Raw genomic sequence first — 15,536 nt, 5'->3', positions numbered from 1 at the left:
TTGTATGAAAATCTAGATGCATGCGCTCTCACAAACACACATATACAGTACAGTGTGTGTTTGTGTGTGTGAATGAATGTGACTCAGTGTTGGGAGTCTCGTTTCAAGCGTGCTGCAGTTCCATCTGATGTGTAAACAGATCCGGTTTCTATATACCTAAATATATATATTTTTTTGCCACTGCAGAATATAAGTGCATTATACAGTCTTTAAATGCATACAAAACTCTTTCATTTATTTGTTTTTGGCCCTTTAAAAGAATCTGGGTGTTTAGAGTTGATGAAGGGGGGGTTGAACCCGATTCTGCGCTGCTGCCCATGGACCTGTAATTATAGAACTGAGTCTCTAATTGTAATCAGATAAAAGTTTGCGACATGACATTGCTAGGCACTTACATTAATTGTGTTTTAAATGTATTTCTGTATGCAGAAGCCAGGCCTTATGCAGTATACAAGCAATTATTTTAGCAACTTCATACTATTTAATTTCCAACTTTGTCTGCAGTTTTACTGACCCCTTTTGTTTTGAGATGTATAAGGGAACCTTCAATGCAAAGGGGAACTAGATGCTCCACGAAACTAAGGAAGTTGAGAATGCTGCTTACCAGCAGTCAGTTTATCTTATGTGCGGAGATTATTTCCATTATATATGGTTTTTTGTGTAATGTAAATGTAGCCAGCATGAATATATCCTATTGTTATTTCTTTAGTGTAACATCTAACTGTATATTTATGATTAGATATTTACTGCCCTCATGTGGAGAAAACCGCTTAAGCAATTTAGTATCATACAGTATATGTGAGAGAAATCTCTAAGTACTGTATGTATGTATATTTATTTAATGCTTCATGTATATGTAAGTATGTATTTATTTAATGCCTCTGTATCTTATTTTAATAACTAAATCTAAAAGTGCCAGTTGGTGTAGATTCTATGGTGCTATACCTTCATGCTAGGGATGCACCGAATCCAGGATTCGGCCTTTTTCAGCAGGATTTGGCCAAATCCTTCTGCCCGGCCGAACCCGCATATGCAAATTAAGGGCGAGAGGGAAATCGTGTGACTTTTTGTCACAAAACAAGTAAAAAACGTTTTCCCCTTCTCATCCCTAATTTGCATATGCAAATTAGGATTCGGAATTCAGCTGAATCTTTCGTGAAGGATCCAATCCAAAATAGTGGATTCGGTGCATCCCGACTTCATGCTAAGGATTTGACGGTTCTCAGTTTCCTTTTAATCTATATTGTGCCACGTGTTTACAACACACAGCAGGACATGATCAAAGACCTTTGGTACTGAAAAAGGTTAATATCAACGACAAAAGCAAGAAATATTGCAATAAGTAAATACACATCTAGTGGCAGATTTATTAATGGAAAACTATACCCCCAAAATGAATACTTAAGCAACAGATAGTTCATATCATATTAAGTGGCATATTAAAGAATCTTACCAAACTGGAATATATATTTAAGTAAATCTTGCCCTTTTACATCTCTTGCCTTGAGCCACCATTTCGTGATGGTCTGTGTGCTGTCTCAGAGATCACCTGACCAGAAATACTTCAACTCTAACTGTAACAGGAAGAAGTGTGGAAGCAAAAGACACAACTCTGTCTGTTAATTGGCTCATGTGACCTAACATGTATGGTTTGTTGGTATGTTTGTGAGTACAGTGAATCCTACGATCCCAGGGGATGGCCCTTATTTTTTAAAATGGCAATTTTCTATTTATGATTACCAAATGGCACATACTACTAGAAAAGTATATTATTATGAAAATGGTTTATTTACATGAATCAGGGTTTTACATATGAGCTGTTTTATGCAATATCTTTTTATAGATACCTACATTGTTTGGGGGGTATAGGTTTTCCTTTAAGGATCGAATTAAAAATTCTTATTCAAATTTTTTTTTTATGGTCAAATCGCAAATTCGAATTCTGAATAATCCAAACTCAATTCGAAATTGAATTTTGAGATTTCCTTGCCCCTTTAAAAACTCAAAGTCGACTATTCGCTACCTAAAACCTGCGGAGTTCATGTAGAAGTCAATGAGAGAGGTCCAGTGACCAATTTGAATGCCTATTCAAGTTTTTTTTAAGAGAAAAAAACCTCAATTGAGTTTTCGGGTCAGTAAGATTTGCTTTATTTTTAGGGCATTTGCTCGGGGAAGGTCTATGTAAGGTAGGGTTTTTTTTTTATTAAGGGGTTGTTTCTCTTTTGACAGAAAGCCAGAAGAGGACCTAGATTTTCAAAGGGAGTGGTCAGCTAAATAGATTTTGAGTTGAATACTTCAGGTATAGCACTAGAAATGCTCCCAGCTTATATCATCCACAAGATGATACATGCACGTATTTTATTAAATTTAGCAAAATCATTTTAGGTTATGGTAGCCCTTTAAGGAATATAACCATAAAACCTCTTGCTGCAATGAAACCAATTGCCTTTTTTTTTTGTGGTTGTCTTTATTGAGCATAGCAAAACTGCGGGGATAATGTGAACATTAGAAAAACCCTCAAGCAGCAGTACAAAAACAACATGTATATACTAGCAGTGCAATATCATACTAAATAGCTCTGGATAAAATACAAAAAAAATAGCACCATTTCCTTTAGAGGAGACTGTTGAGAATGTAAACATGGTAGATACATTCAAGTATTTAAAGAAACCCTGTTAACACGTGTTGCCGAGGCTAGCAGTTTAAGCGAATAGAATCCTAGTGCATAATTATTACAGCATTATCAGTGCAAAAATAACACATTGCCTACTAGTGACAGAATCTGGTACAACAAAGCCATAGAACATAAATATTACAAGGAATGGAATTCTGAAAAGTATCACATGGGTAAAGACAACCAGAAAAATGAAAGACCAGAACATGAACAAGAGTGCTACTGTAGTGTCTTTTTTTTTTTTTAAAAAACTACGATGAAGTGGTTCATATTTTCCAAAATCTCAGAGGACAAGCAACACCTCTTTACAGACAGTTTAAAATGGTCTTTGTCTTATGTAAATCTCATACATAAAGTTGAAACCATACCAAATGAGTTGCCTATTTTAGTTCCGACATACATACAAAAGAAATATTTTAAAATGGCCGTTTAAATACAATAAACAATTAATAACTCATTATATATTTAGGACGCAATGAACCGCGGAATTTTAGGTTAGCATTCTCAATTTAAAAATACACAATAAGCCATCAAAATATGGCAAAACCAAAATGATTAGAAATATTACGAGACAGCTTCGTTACATGTAAACACCTTATTCTATAAAAATATAGAATATGATTCACAGTTAATTTGGTCTTAATGTTCAAAGTAAGGTACATTCTTTAACACTAAAATACCCTTCAATTCATGAGGGCTGCTACTAAAAATGATAATACATTTATATTCAAGTAGGACGTCTATGTTACCACTTAACGCGTGGCGATATCAAGTCTCTGGAGTTGGTTTCCAGGCGGATACATCCATATTCAAGGCACTGTAGGATGGAATGGGTACCAGCCATTAAGTCCCAACTCACTTCACATCAAGCAATCAGGCTTGTAAACACAGACTGAAACAGCCACAAATGACCATGAAAACAAGTCTTTTAAGTGCTTGTAATATTTTGTTCTTCTGTCAGATCACAACGGTTAGTTTTAACCAGTGATTGCAGGCTCATCTGTTGTTAGTATTTTAAAAAAGCAAATAAAAGTATCTCTAGCTATGGATGTGTATTTGTGTAAGCCTACACAAAACCGTAGTTTGCCTTTATTCTCAAGTGGTGGTGTGTTGCAACCCCCTAGTTGCCTGCACTGCTGTCTATGTCCAGTTTTCTTTGTGCAGAGCTGGAAGATCTGGTTTGGGTCCTTTGTGGTTTCCTGGAAGAGGACACATCTAAACTTCCTGGAGTTTTGAAGAAGGCATCTTTGTGAAGTGGACGAACGCTTTTTGGAGTCAAAGGTGTTGGTGACTATAAAAGGAAAACAGGGGTAAATAGTCATTATATTGGAGTGTAACTTAAAACTTTCATTTTCCTTTATTCATTTTAATGGGATATAAAGTGTGGCCACCTAAGGCAGAATGACTAGTACCAGAGACAAATACCAAAGTGAATGGATAGAAAAGCACTAGACAGGCTGCACTGCAGGCTTATTGTGTGGTGAATATAAAGATTACTAATGTAATCATCAATTAGAAATGTTATATAGCATCACATGCTGATAAACACGAGGAGACTTGCATGTCTAGATCATCTGTTCAAATTAATTGAGCTTTAAAGGGGTTGTTCACCTTTAAGTTCACTTTCAGTATGAGGTAGAGAGTGATATTCTAAGACCATTTGCAATTAGTTTTCATTATTTGTGGTTTTTGAGTTATTTAGATTTTTATTCAGCAGCTCTCCAGTTTGCAATTTCAGCAATCGTGTTGCTAGGGTCCAGATTATCATAGAAACTGTACACGGATTTGAATAAAAAAAGGGAGGCCTGATTACAAAGACAAGAAAGTCTTTAAAAAGTAACAATAACAACAAATGTGTAGCCTTACAGAGCATTTGTTTTTAGATGGGGCCAATGACCTCCATTTGAAAGCTAGAAAGAGTCAGAATAAGAAAGTGAATAATTATATAAAAACAAATAATGAAAACCAAATTCCTATAGTATACTTAGGGGCAGATTTATCAAAGGTCGAGGTGAATTTTCAAATGAACAAAATTCAAATTTCGAGCTATTTTTTGTGTCCGTCGACTAGGGAATAGTCCAAATTCGATTGGAAAAAATATTTGAATATCGAAATTTATTATGTACTGTCTCTTTAAAAATCCGACTTCGACCATTCGCCATTTAAAACCTGCTGAATTGCTGTTTTAGCCTATGGGGGACCTCCTAGAACCTATGTGGAGTCAATTGGTTGGAAAAAAACTTTGAATCGAATTTGATTGATTGCAATATTCCTTCGATTCGTATGATTCGGACCTATTAAACCAAAAAAAACTTTTTGACTTAATTTCGGTTTTGAATTCAAATTTCGGCCGTTGATAAATATGCCCCTAAAAGTTAACTTAAAGGTGAACCACCCCGTTAAATGTAATGCCATGTTTATAGCTAGCCAAAAACACTACTTCATGGGAGTACAACTAAGAAAAATAAAATGTCCTCACCTTATGAGATTTTGCATTGTGTAGTGACTGACTCAAACAGTCATTGGCGTCTGTTTTAGAACTGCCACACATTCCTGATCCAGGGCTCGCACTCAGTGGGGAAGAATTATTTGCCTGATCTACAACAGCCATCTGTGAGGCACCAGTCGCACAACGAGGGGTTGATGATGTGCCAATTTGGCTGAAATTCATGCCTCCATTTGAAGTGGAGCCACTGGCACCAGAAGGCACAGCAGGAGAGCAAATAAAAGGGAATGCGGTCAATGCTGAAGATGGTACCATCACATAGGGAACGTTAAGGGATGCTAACTGACTTGGAGAAAGACCAACAGAATGATTTGCAGGCAGTAAGAAATTGAAGCTATTGAGACCTAGAAAAGATGGAAGTAAAATCACATTAAAATCATACCATGCAATGCAATGCAAAAAAAAAAATGTTGGCTTATACTTCAATAATACTTTTAAATTCCAACAAACCTGCTGTTGCGGGAACATAGAAAAGCTGTGGTGGCACAGCAGACTGCACATTAACATGTTCGGAAGGCAGTAGTCTGCTACCAACTTGTTCACTTCTGTCTCCCAAATTACTGTGCTTGGCGGCTGGTTCTGTGTTGTACTCTTCCCCATTGGAATCATGGTGCAACTGCTCTGGTGTACTGATCTTACAGACCGTTTTCCATAGAGACTGGGTATCATCCACTCTTGATTTCTGTAGAAGAAATGAAATCTGTAACTGCTTTCCATCATACAGAGGCTACCTTTAATGCCACGCTAACCAAATAAATCCTTCAGCCCAAACTCAATGATTCTCTGCCATTTCCTGGTGTGACACAGGATGTTAAATACGTAAATATGCTGACAAATATTCATTTAGGAATCTCTCTCTATAGGCAGGTCATGCTCCTCCCTACCTTATTTTGGGCCTGTCCTGGCCACGCTATGATTACAAGAATTAAGGTGAATTTTACTACCAGTCATCTAATAAACAATACACATGAATGACCACAAAGACCTGCTGATAGCAGCCATGAGCTACTCTGGCTGATTAACTAAAATATAGTCAAACTAGTGTGCCAGCCCAAAGTAAATACTCCGTGGGTCTTGAACCAAAATGGGATGACCTGGTTGTACAACTTTATGATAGATATACAACATAATGGAAGCTTTTGTGAAAATGAAAAAAATTCTAAGCTTCGTCTTGTGGAAATGAGAAAATAAATAAAATAAACTAACAGTTGTGATGTATTTTTGAAATAATTTGTGAATTACTCTTCACAAACCTCCTTTCGGTAATCTGTCTCGCTACATGCAGGATTGGCATCATTGTTTTTTAAGTCCATGTAGGGGAAAACACAGAACGGTGACGCACGACTTAATTGTCCATCAAAATATGCCACCTGCATGAAGAGACAGATTGCTAAGAGAGGGATAGGGAAGAATAAAAATGTTATAGTATAGAAATGTTAATTATATTTAGAAAGAATCCTACTACCACAATTATCACATTATATTGTATTAAAGTTTTCATGGTAATTTTGCCTTAACAAAAAATCTTAGCTGCTACAACTGGTTATGTACAAACATACCTTTGGTAAGACTAGAGACAGAGGTGCATCATCTTTGTCAGTATGTTGCCGTTTTGTTGCCCTTTCTTGCTTGGATGTTCCACTGGTTTCTTCTGATGTAGGAGAGTCTGGAACTGGATGTAAACTCTTAGTCTGCTGATCACTGGCTTTTCTTTCTGATAGGTTTCCACACAGCATAATGACTGAATTTGATGGAAGATACATGTATGGCTGGTTAGGGACAAAACCATGTTTGGTGCACTCTTCATGGGACTGGGAAGGAGGCACTATGCTTAATGACTCATGGACCATTTTGTGAGGTACTTCGTGGACTACAGGTTTTACACAATAATCAGAATTCACTGGAACAACAGAGAATGGTAGTGCAGCATTTATGTTTCCATTCCTTGAAGTAGATCGAATATGCCTATAAAAATAGAGAAAAAGAATAAGTATTTATGTATAGGCAAAGGATTGTAATTTTCCCAGGATGAAATGTAATCAGACAATATAGCATTACTATTCATCACAAAAATGCAAAAACAGTACTCACTTTGAATCTTCTTCAGCCTTCTGTTTACATATAGTTGCCAAATGGGCCATCTTTGATGCATAACCGTCACTGCTTTCAACACCTTAAGATAAAAAGTAACAAATGGGGTTTCACATGTTAGTACATCAGATTAATTTAGCCAAATCATACACCTCTAGAACTACTGCCAGCTCCTACCTTCAGGTTTTTGTGGACTGCATGGCTGAGAGCAAACTTTCCTCTTTACAGTGGTTAAGGACTGAACTATGTTGAAAGAGGAGTGTCGTAACAGTCTCTGTTTGACTTGGTCTGATGCTGGAGATGAGCTACATAAATCTCTTTTGGAATCTGGCGATGGGGTAGTTGTTGTTACTTCCATTTTCTGGTCTTCTAAAAACACAAAATAACTGTTCAGTTTGACTATCCAGTTTCAGGTTATTATTTTCCTTTTAATATTTAATAAATTTATGAGGGTGATGCTTTTCTTTATTGAGGCACACACGCAAAGAAAATCTAAATAGGCAATGTTATACTATGCCTCAGTGGAAACAACAGTCGCTCCACTGATGAATTTTAAAGGATGGAAGGGAAAGTATTATGAAGGTTGAACCTCAAATAAAATAATTCCTGGACATTATGGATCAATGGAGCAATCAACAGACAGTGTTATTGACAGCAGCTTGGTCTGCAACAATACAAGTCAAAAGGGTGAGGACCCAAAGTTCTAACATTAAGGGGCCGATTCATCAAGGGTCGAATATCGAGGGTTAATTAACCCTCGATATTCGACTAGGAACTAAAATCCTTCGACTTCGAATATCGAAGTCAAAGGATTTAGCGCAGATAGTACGATCGAAGGATTATTCCTTCGATCGAAGGATTTAAATCCAACGATCGAAGGAATATCCTTCGATCAAAAAAAAACTTAGGAAAGCCTATGGGGACCTTCCCCATAGGCTAACATTGACTTCGGTAGCTTTTAGCTGCCGAACTAGGGGGTCGAATTTTTTTTAAAGAGACAGTACTTCGACTATCGAATGGTCGAATAGTCGAACGATTTTTACTTCGAATCCTTAGATAGTCGTAGTCGAAGGTCGAAGTAGCCCATTCGATGGTCGAAGTAGCCCAAAAAAACTTCGAAATTCGAAGCTTTTTACCTTTGAATCCTTCACTCGAAGTTAATGAATCGGCCCCTAACTATCTATAACATGATTGTTGATTCAATGCAAATCTAATGTATTTTTTTAGCTAGTCCTGCTTACCAAAACCCACACTGAAGTCAACAGGGCCAATCCATTTAAAGGCAGGTTTTCGTCCTCTCTCATCTGTGACATGCACTTTCTTTATTAGTCCCAGACTAGTCAGCACATTGGCAATGTCATACAGCCGTCGAACTTTTGCTAGGAAAAATAGAAAACAGCACTCACTACTTGCTCATTCACTAAACTGTGCAATTGTTTTCATGCATTCGCATAGTCAAGGATTTTGATTGGATAAGAGCTCTCCAATCCAGGAAATATATTTTCTAGAAACATTAGCAATGATCAAACAAATAGTAATTGTAATGCTTCAGAGTAAAGGAATACTTACTTTTAAATTTGCTGTGGTCAGCAGCATCCTGGCTCTCTTCAATTAAGATCTTGGCAGCAATCTCCAGAGTGATTATCTTAGTTGTAGATACAAGAAACAGCATGACAAACTTCTGACTCATGATACGCAAAGACTTGTCCTTGCGGCTGCTTGACGATACTGAGGTGAAGACATAAAAAGCTTTTATTAAATCACAATTCATTGGCAAAACACATAAAACATTTGCAATTTACGCCGTATAGTATTTGTGGACAATTGACTTCTTATTAATGATATATACAAATTGCTAATGATTTCAAGTTTATTTTGCACAGTAGTTTTTGAAATCTATTTCAATACGGTAGGGACAATATATATGGTACATCAGAAGTCTCATACACAAACATTCACATATAGTGAATTAGCCTAGGAACAAAGTCATTAGCCAGGACATCAGCTGTTGGTCTGGGAATCACTATCCACTCAGACTCAATCCCATTCAAGCACATAAACAGCAAGTGCTCCCCCAAGGCCAAAACAGGCAAACTTTAATAATAGAGGTAAATTGCCAAACCCCTTACCTGAAGGACAGTCAGCTTCAGACAGTTCTATTAAAGAGGTAGTCTGCTGATCCACGTGACAGCTTTTCTTCTGTTCATCATACTTATATTCCATATTCATGTTTTTAAAGTGAAAGCAGGCTATATGTGCTCTGTAATTCTGTTTTTCTCCTACTCGTTGTAAGTTATTTAGCGTCTCATTCAAGTTATGTTGTCCATGCCAACAGTATTGATTTTTGGCCACTCGGCTGACTAGATGCAGAGATTCTAGTACATTGACAATATCATAAATACGCCTTCGTTCCACCCCTGGTAAGTAGAAAGTAAATTAAAATAAATAGTGTATTTTGGACAGGAAAAATGGTTGCAGATAAAAGGTGTGGAAAACATTAAAAACCTAAACGTCATTTTTGCATAGATAGCATTACAAAGTTGAATACGGTTTAATGAGAGCTTGTACATACCAAGGCTAGAAGCTGCTTCATCCAAAGATATGGTCATTTTTTCAGTTGAAATAGGGTAGCTGGGATAGCGGGCCAAAAACTTTTGGCACAAGAGACCCAAACTTTTTTGCTTTCTGCTAGGCCTCTTTTCTAAGTCATCAATATCATCAACACTATCCATCTGCCAGAAGACAACAACAAAAAATTGAAGTTTGATACAATACTTATAGTTGACAGGTAATAACTTCTGCATTTCTTTATAAAGCTTAACCTAGACTATTAATCTCAAATACCATATAAGGTTTTGCCCTTTTACTTCTAAAGTGCTTTAAGAAATGAAATGCTATTTATATAACCCACACTTCTGCTTGCTGTCAACATTCCTCTGCACCAATATGTACTACTGTAAATATAGGTACAGCACCATTAAGAAAATGTTGATGAGATGCACGGAGCTGCCTTGGGGAGCAAAGTTGTTTCAAATTGATGAACTCAATAAAATTCTGACATGGTTGTGGGATCTACCGCAGCAAAGAATTTCCCAAACAGTAGGACTTTAGGATAGTATATAATTATATACACTGTATCTTTAACTTTTATTGAGCAGGGCCCTCTTTATCTATGTATTTTTTTTATAAATCTATGTGCTTGATATATATACAACCAGGAGAACATATTGGTGCTTTAAAAAACAAATATTATAATTATAATGTAATGTATACTCGACATGGTCAAAAATGTATTGTTACAAATAAGGTTTATATTTTTCAATACTTTTCTGCATTTGTGTAAAAATGCTCTAACACAGCCATGAGCACTTTTGCGGGTAGATGGATATTGCTTGGTAACACAAAAGTCAACATTTGTGATTTTGTGAGATTAGCATCCCGGCACAATTGCATGCCAGGCGGTGCACTTTGATTTTAAGTAAATGAATGTCTTCAGTTAAATATAATTTGATTTCCAAGGATTGTGGCGATTATTAAACCCTCTGTCCCATGAGCCTTTGTTGATTATGTTGATGTGTCAAGCAACTAAACATGTTGTGACATGCATACAATAGTAGTTGAGATAAGCAAGCCTTGATCTTTGAAAGGAACAAGTCCATATAGGGCTACTCATTTCCATACAACAGAACTAGGTCAAACATTACAATGTCTAACTTTTCTATTGCCCTAACAAATGAACTAAACAACTAATAATATTTTTATCAGTAAAATCTTGTATCAGAAATGACTGAACACTGACAGCAGAAAATGCAGGCTTAACTTTCCAAAAACACTCCATGATGACTGTATTAGTTGTCATACACTTTCTGCAAGCTGGGGATTGTCCGGTCCCTGGACTATGTTTTTTTATTTTGTTTCTTCATATGAAACAATAGTTGCTAAATTTTGACTTGCATAGCATGCTAAGCCTGTGGCCAAAAACGTGTAAAATTCACACAGCTATTTCGGTTTTATGTCTTTCTTTACATATTTTCTGTTGAGTAAAATACAATACAATATACAATGTGTACTTGTGTAGTAGCGAAGCATCACATGCCAGAAAGTGATTCAGTCAACCAATAAAACCTACCAGTTGTAAATCAGTATCGGTTTCCTCTAAGCCATCATTTTCAATGGGGCGGAAGAGCTCTTTTTTCTTTTCTCTGTCCCTGATTTCTGGGCTGGCAGCACTTATTAGCATCTTCAGATTGGCTGTGGGGGTCCAAGGATCGGCTTGAGGCCTCTCAGTCACTTTCACAGGCGTGACTGGAATTCTTTCTGGGGTAACACCCTTTTGCTTCGATAAATCAATTGGCTCGTTTCTTAACGGTAACCTTGGGCTGGTCTTGAACCGATTGAACATATTCTCCTTGAAGATAAAAATAATACTAATACTAGTGCTTATACAATTCACATCATGCGGTCGATATAATCACGCTGAAAAAATGCCCAAACAATACCCCCCAAAACTCAGGTGATGAATAACTCTCTTCTGCACTCAAGCTGGCCACTAACAGGCTAGACACTGTACAATTTTGCCCACCTGTGGATGGCCATACAATCTCTTCTTCTGAAAACTATGTGGGTATATAGGTCCTGCAGTGATGGGTCACCCCCATACATTTGGAAACATTTAAATGGTGGGACTTTACATAAAAGATACCCCTTCTTTGCCAGTTATTCGATACCTAAGTTTCTTCTACTGTAGTGATTAAGAAAATGGATTGCTTTTGCAATCTCAGTCACTTTAGTCCTTAGGATGTGAATCTAAATGAATTTATTGAATTAATGTGTACTGGCACTTTATTTAAGTATAAGCATATAACTGATGAATTAATCATTACTTTGGAATTAATTGGGAAATTTCAATTATTATATCATCAATATCATAGTTTACGGCTTTAAAAGCAAACCACTATCTTAATCACTACAGTAGAAGGAACTTCAAGTTTAGATATCGAATAATTGATAAAGAAGGGGTAACTTTTCTATAAACTAATAACCATATTAACCCACGGATGAGAGCCAGACCCCTTTTTTATTCAATTGAACAATTAATAAACTCGCAGATAGATCACAATACTTTATTCAGTTGTAGAATGAACTCATATAGAAAGGAATACATTGTTTAAAACAAGCAAACGTGTAACGTGCAAATAGTGCATTGAAGCCTGTGGCATAATATACATATTTAATAAAATACATATTTAAATGTTTCATAGCAGGTGGTCAAAGAAGACTGCGGTCAGATTGGATCACTGGGACCAACAGATGCCCAGCTTTGTTGCAGATCCGATCCATGGAGGCGATATTTGGCCATTGATTGCCTAAGTACAAATAAGCACAGCGTACAATATCTGTCCCATTAGCCTGATCACTTGAAAAGAGTTTACAAGCTACAAATACAAGTTTAAAGGAGACATATAGGATAAATGAAAAAAAACCTTCGTAGGCAATTATAAGTAATATATGGTGTTAAAAATTAATATTATGTTTAAAAAATTGCCTCTTTATTGGAGCTCCCTATAGATGTTCTCTGGTCCCTGTTTCAAACGAGGGGTGGGTGTGTCCTAACGGTCCCTGCCAGAAGCACAGTAAGAGGGGGACAGCCAATCACAGCCCTGCAGTCACAAAAGCACAGACATGCTTCAGTTCCCTATCAGGTCCTGCTAGCTGCTGATTGGTTCCTGTCCTACAGTGCAGTGAGCTGAGAGCCGCAGGTTCCCCTGCACAGCCTGGGTATTCAGGGAGCAGGACGTGGAAGGGATTATTTGGGTTTTTGCATAAATATTCAATAAATCAGCCTGAAACACTACTTCTTAAGCTTCATTCTATGTCTAAATGAGTATAATGCACTGGTACATTCTTATTTTATATATATATATATATATATATATTTTTTTTTATTATTACACAAAATGTCTAGTTTAAAAGAGTAGCCAAATTGCTGCACTTACTTTATGGGCGCTTCTTCCATCTGCCACTGGGTCTGGTTTGGGCTTTTTCGTGCTGATCAGATCTTTGAGGGTTAAACAGCTGGTTAGCTCCATCTATAAACAGAAGTAGGAGAAATAGTTGCTAGAGGGGAGACATAAACCAGATGAAAGTATGCTGGGCATTATAAAGAAAAAGAAATGAGGGTGAATAAAGAGAAGGCAATCGCTGCAGTAGATGAGAGAGGGGTTATCGATTTAGGCGCCCGGGACAGTTGATTTTGGCGCAAAGGAAATGGCCAGAGCCCGGGAGTGGGAGGGAATGGGTGTCCTGTGTAACATGAAACTAATGGCCGCCTTAACCCTCTCACTGCTGGAGCGCAACAAGTGCCACAGTTTCTCCCTCCATTCATTCATCACAAACCGGTGTTAGATGAGGAGGATGAGAGCAGCAGGTACCCCTGTTAGATAGGGACAAGGCAACTAAACTAAAACAGGGAACCATTAGGTTTGGTAATCGCTAGAGGAGCAGAAGTTGTGCGTATTCTCCGTGTTGCACTTACCTCTCCCATAGAAGTTCAATTCTAAAATGAAGCCGCCAGCGATCACACCCAGTTGGTCTAATCAAGCGCCAGTTTGTGGAATGCGCTGACCGATACTACACAGCGCGCGTAAAGATAAATGATTTTTCCCTTCGAAAGCTTCCCAGATCTCATCGCAAACTTTACTGGATTCCACAGCCCACTGCAGCTTCTATTCTGGCGCCCTGTGAAGTCCCACAGTCATTCCGCCAATCACACGAACCTTCGGTTACAAGAACCAATCAGTAAGCACCCCACGGCTCCGCCTTCTTTTTGGCGCTCTTGCAGGCGGTTGATGATAGAGTTGGCGCGCTCTCTCCCGCCTTCACCTTGGGCCATTACCTGGGACACTGCTTCAGCATTGCAGATCTCTGCGGAGCTTTTGTTTTCCGCAAATTGGGTTTCGCTTATTAAGCAGGTTAAATAAGGAGGAGGCGCTTTTAATGAGAAAACAGCGAAGCGTAGTAGCAGCGTGTAACGGATTTGTCAGAGAGTGGCTAGTTACCTGAAAGAGGGGGTTGAAAGCGCGCCTAATTTGTGTGGCTGGACTAAACCACGTCTGGGGGGGGGGTTTAGGGCGTCCTGTCTGCTAACTGTGGAACTTCCCGCTAAAAATCAAAGTTACTCGAGAGGCTTGAAATACGCTTTCTGTCAGGGTCGTGGGAAGGGCAGATAGTATAGGGGTTTGGGTGTTCGTAACATTGTCAAGCGCTGGTATGTGTACACTGTGTAGTTAAAGTTTAAAGAAATGTTTTTTTTCAAAACGCATCAGTTAATAGTGCTGCTCCAGCAGAACTCTGTGCTGAAATCCATTTCTCAAAAGAGCAAATTGTTTTTTGGTTGTTTTTATATTTAATTTTGAAATCTGACATGGGGCTAGACATAGTGTCGGTTTCCCAGCTGCCCCCAGTCATGTGACTTGTGCTCTGATAAATTTTAGTTACACTTTACTGCTGTACTGCAAGTTGGAGTGATATAACCCCCCCCCGGCAGCCTAACAACAGAACAATGGGAAGGTAACCAGAGAGCAGCTCCCGAACACAAGATAACCGCTCCCTGGTTGATCTAAAAACAACATTCAATAGTAAAAGCCAAGTCCCGCTGAGACGGATTCAGTTACATTGAGTAGGAGAAACAACAGCCTGCCAGAAAGTAATTCCATCCTATGGTGCAGGCACAAGTCACATGACTGGGGCAGCTGGGAAACTGACAATATGCCTAGCTCATGTCAGATTTCAAAATTGAATATAAAAAAAATCTGTTTGCTCTTTTGAGAAATGGATTCAGTGCTGGATTCTGCTGGAGTAGCACTATTAACTGATGTGTTTTGAAGAAAAACATGTTTTCCCATGACATTGGCTTGTCAGACTGTACCAAAGTGGAGTGTGGTGTGCCTAAGAAACTTTTCATATGGTCATAGTCTTAATGCCAATTTAATACTGTTGGGTGTTTGATATTAAGTGTAGCTGTAATGTACCTGTGTATTCATGTGCCGTGTAAATAATCTAGTATATATAGGGTAGTAGATATAAGGCATGTAGAAAAATATCCACCCAGTCTTTCACAATCTCATAAATAAACTTACATATCTGCAATTTCTTAATGGGGTTGTTCACCTTTTAAATGAACTTTAAGTAAGACGTAGCGAGTGATATTTGGACACAATATGCAATCGGTTTTTATTATGTGTTTTTTTGTTATTTAGCTTTTTA

At 37.8% G+C, this 15,536-nt stretch overlaps 1 protein-coding gene across 5 annotated transcripts; it reads right to left on the bottom strand.

Annotated features, from left to right (window-relative positions):
- Positions 1 to 2,447: 2,447 nt before the first annotated feature.
- Positions 2,448 to 14,335, bottom strand: e2f7.S (E2F transcription factor 7 S homeolog). Of its 5 annotated transcripts, none has more exons than XM_041588592.1 (14): positions 13,807 to 14,335; positions 13,268 to 13,360; positions 11,401 to 11,679; positions 9,844 to 10,003; positions 9,401 to 9,688; positions 8,841 to 8,999; positions 8,513 to 8,650; positions 7,449 to 7,637; positions 7,272 to 7,353; positions 6,740 to 7,145; positions 6,434 to 6,550; positions 5,631 to 5,862; positions 5,154 to 5,524; positions 2,448 to 3,965 (listed from the first exon to the last, which is right to left on the bottom strand). In XM_041588592.1, exons 1-14 carry the CDS (start codon positions 13,813 to 13,815, stop codon positions 3,795 to 3,797), a joined length of 2,694 nt encoding a protein of 897 aa, XP_041444526.1. In that variant the 5' UTR covers positions 13,816 to 14,335; the 3' UTR covers positions 2,448 to 3,794. The 5 variants fall into 5 exon arrangements, with proteins under 5 accessions (XP_041444526.1, XP_018111425.1, XP_041444528.1 ...); XM_018255936.2 differs by having other exon boundaries at positions 7,449 to 7,640; positions 13,807 to 14,333; XM_041588594.1 differs by lacking the exon at positions 6,434 to 6,550 and having other exon boundaries at positions 5,631 to 5,807; positions 6,736 to 7,145; positions 7,449 to 7,640; positions 13,807 to 14,331.
- Positions 14,336 to 15,536: the final 1,201 nt, after the last annotated feature.

This window comes from Xenopus laevis, chromosome 3S, assembly GCF_017654675.1.
Source record: "Xenopus laevis strain J_2021 chromosome 3S, Xenopus_laevis_v10.1, whole genome shotgun sequence".
NCBI lineage: Eukaryota > Metazoa > Chordata > Amphibia > Anura > Pipidae > Xenopus > Xenopus laevis.
Note: the sequence above shows the minus strand (reverse complement) of the source record. Positions and strands in the feature narration are given on the sequence as shown.

Excerpts from the sequence above, each read along its gene's own strand:
- e2f7.S (XM_018255936.2), bottom strand. Across the intron at positions 9,000-9,400 it reads TGAAGCTGACTGTCCTTCAG|TATCGTCAAGCAGCCGCAAG; the intron begins GTAAGGGGTTTG and ends TCTTCACCTCAG. Across the intron at positions 8,651-8,840 it reads TGACCACAGCAAATTTAAAA|CAAAAGTTCGACGGCTGTAT; the intron begins GTAAGTATTCCT and ends TATTTTTCCTAG.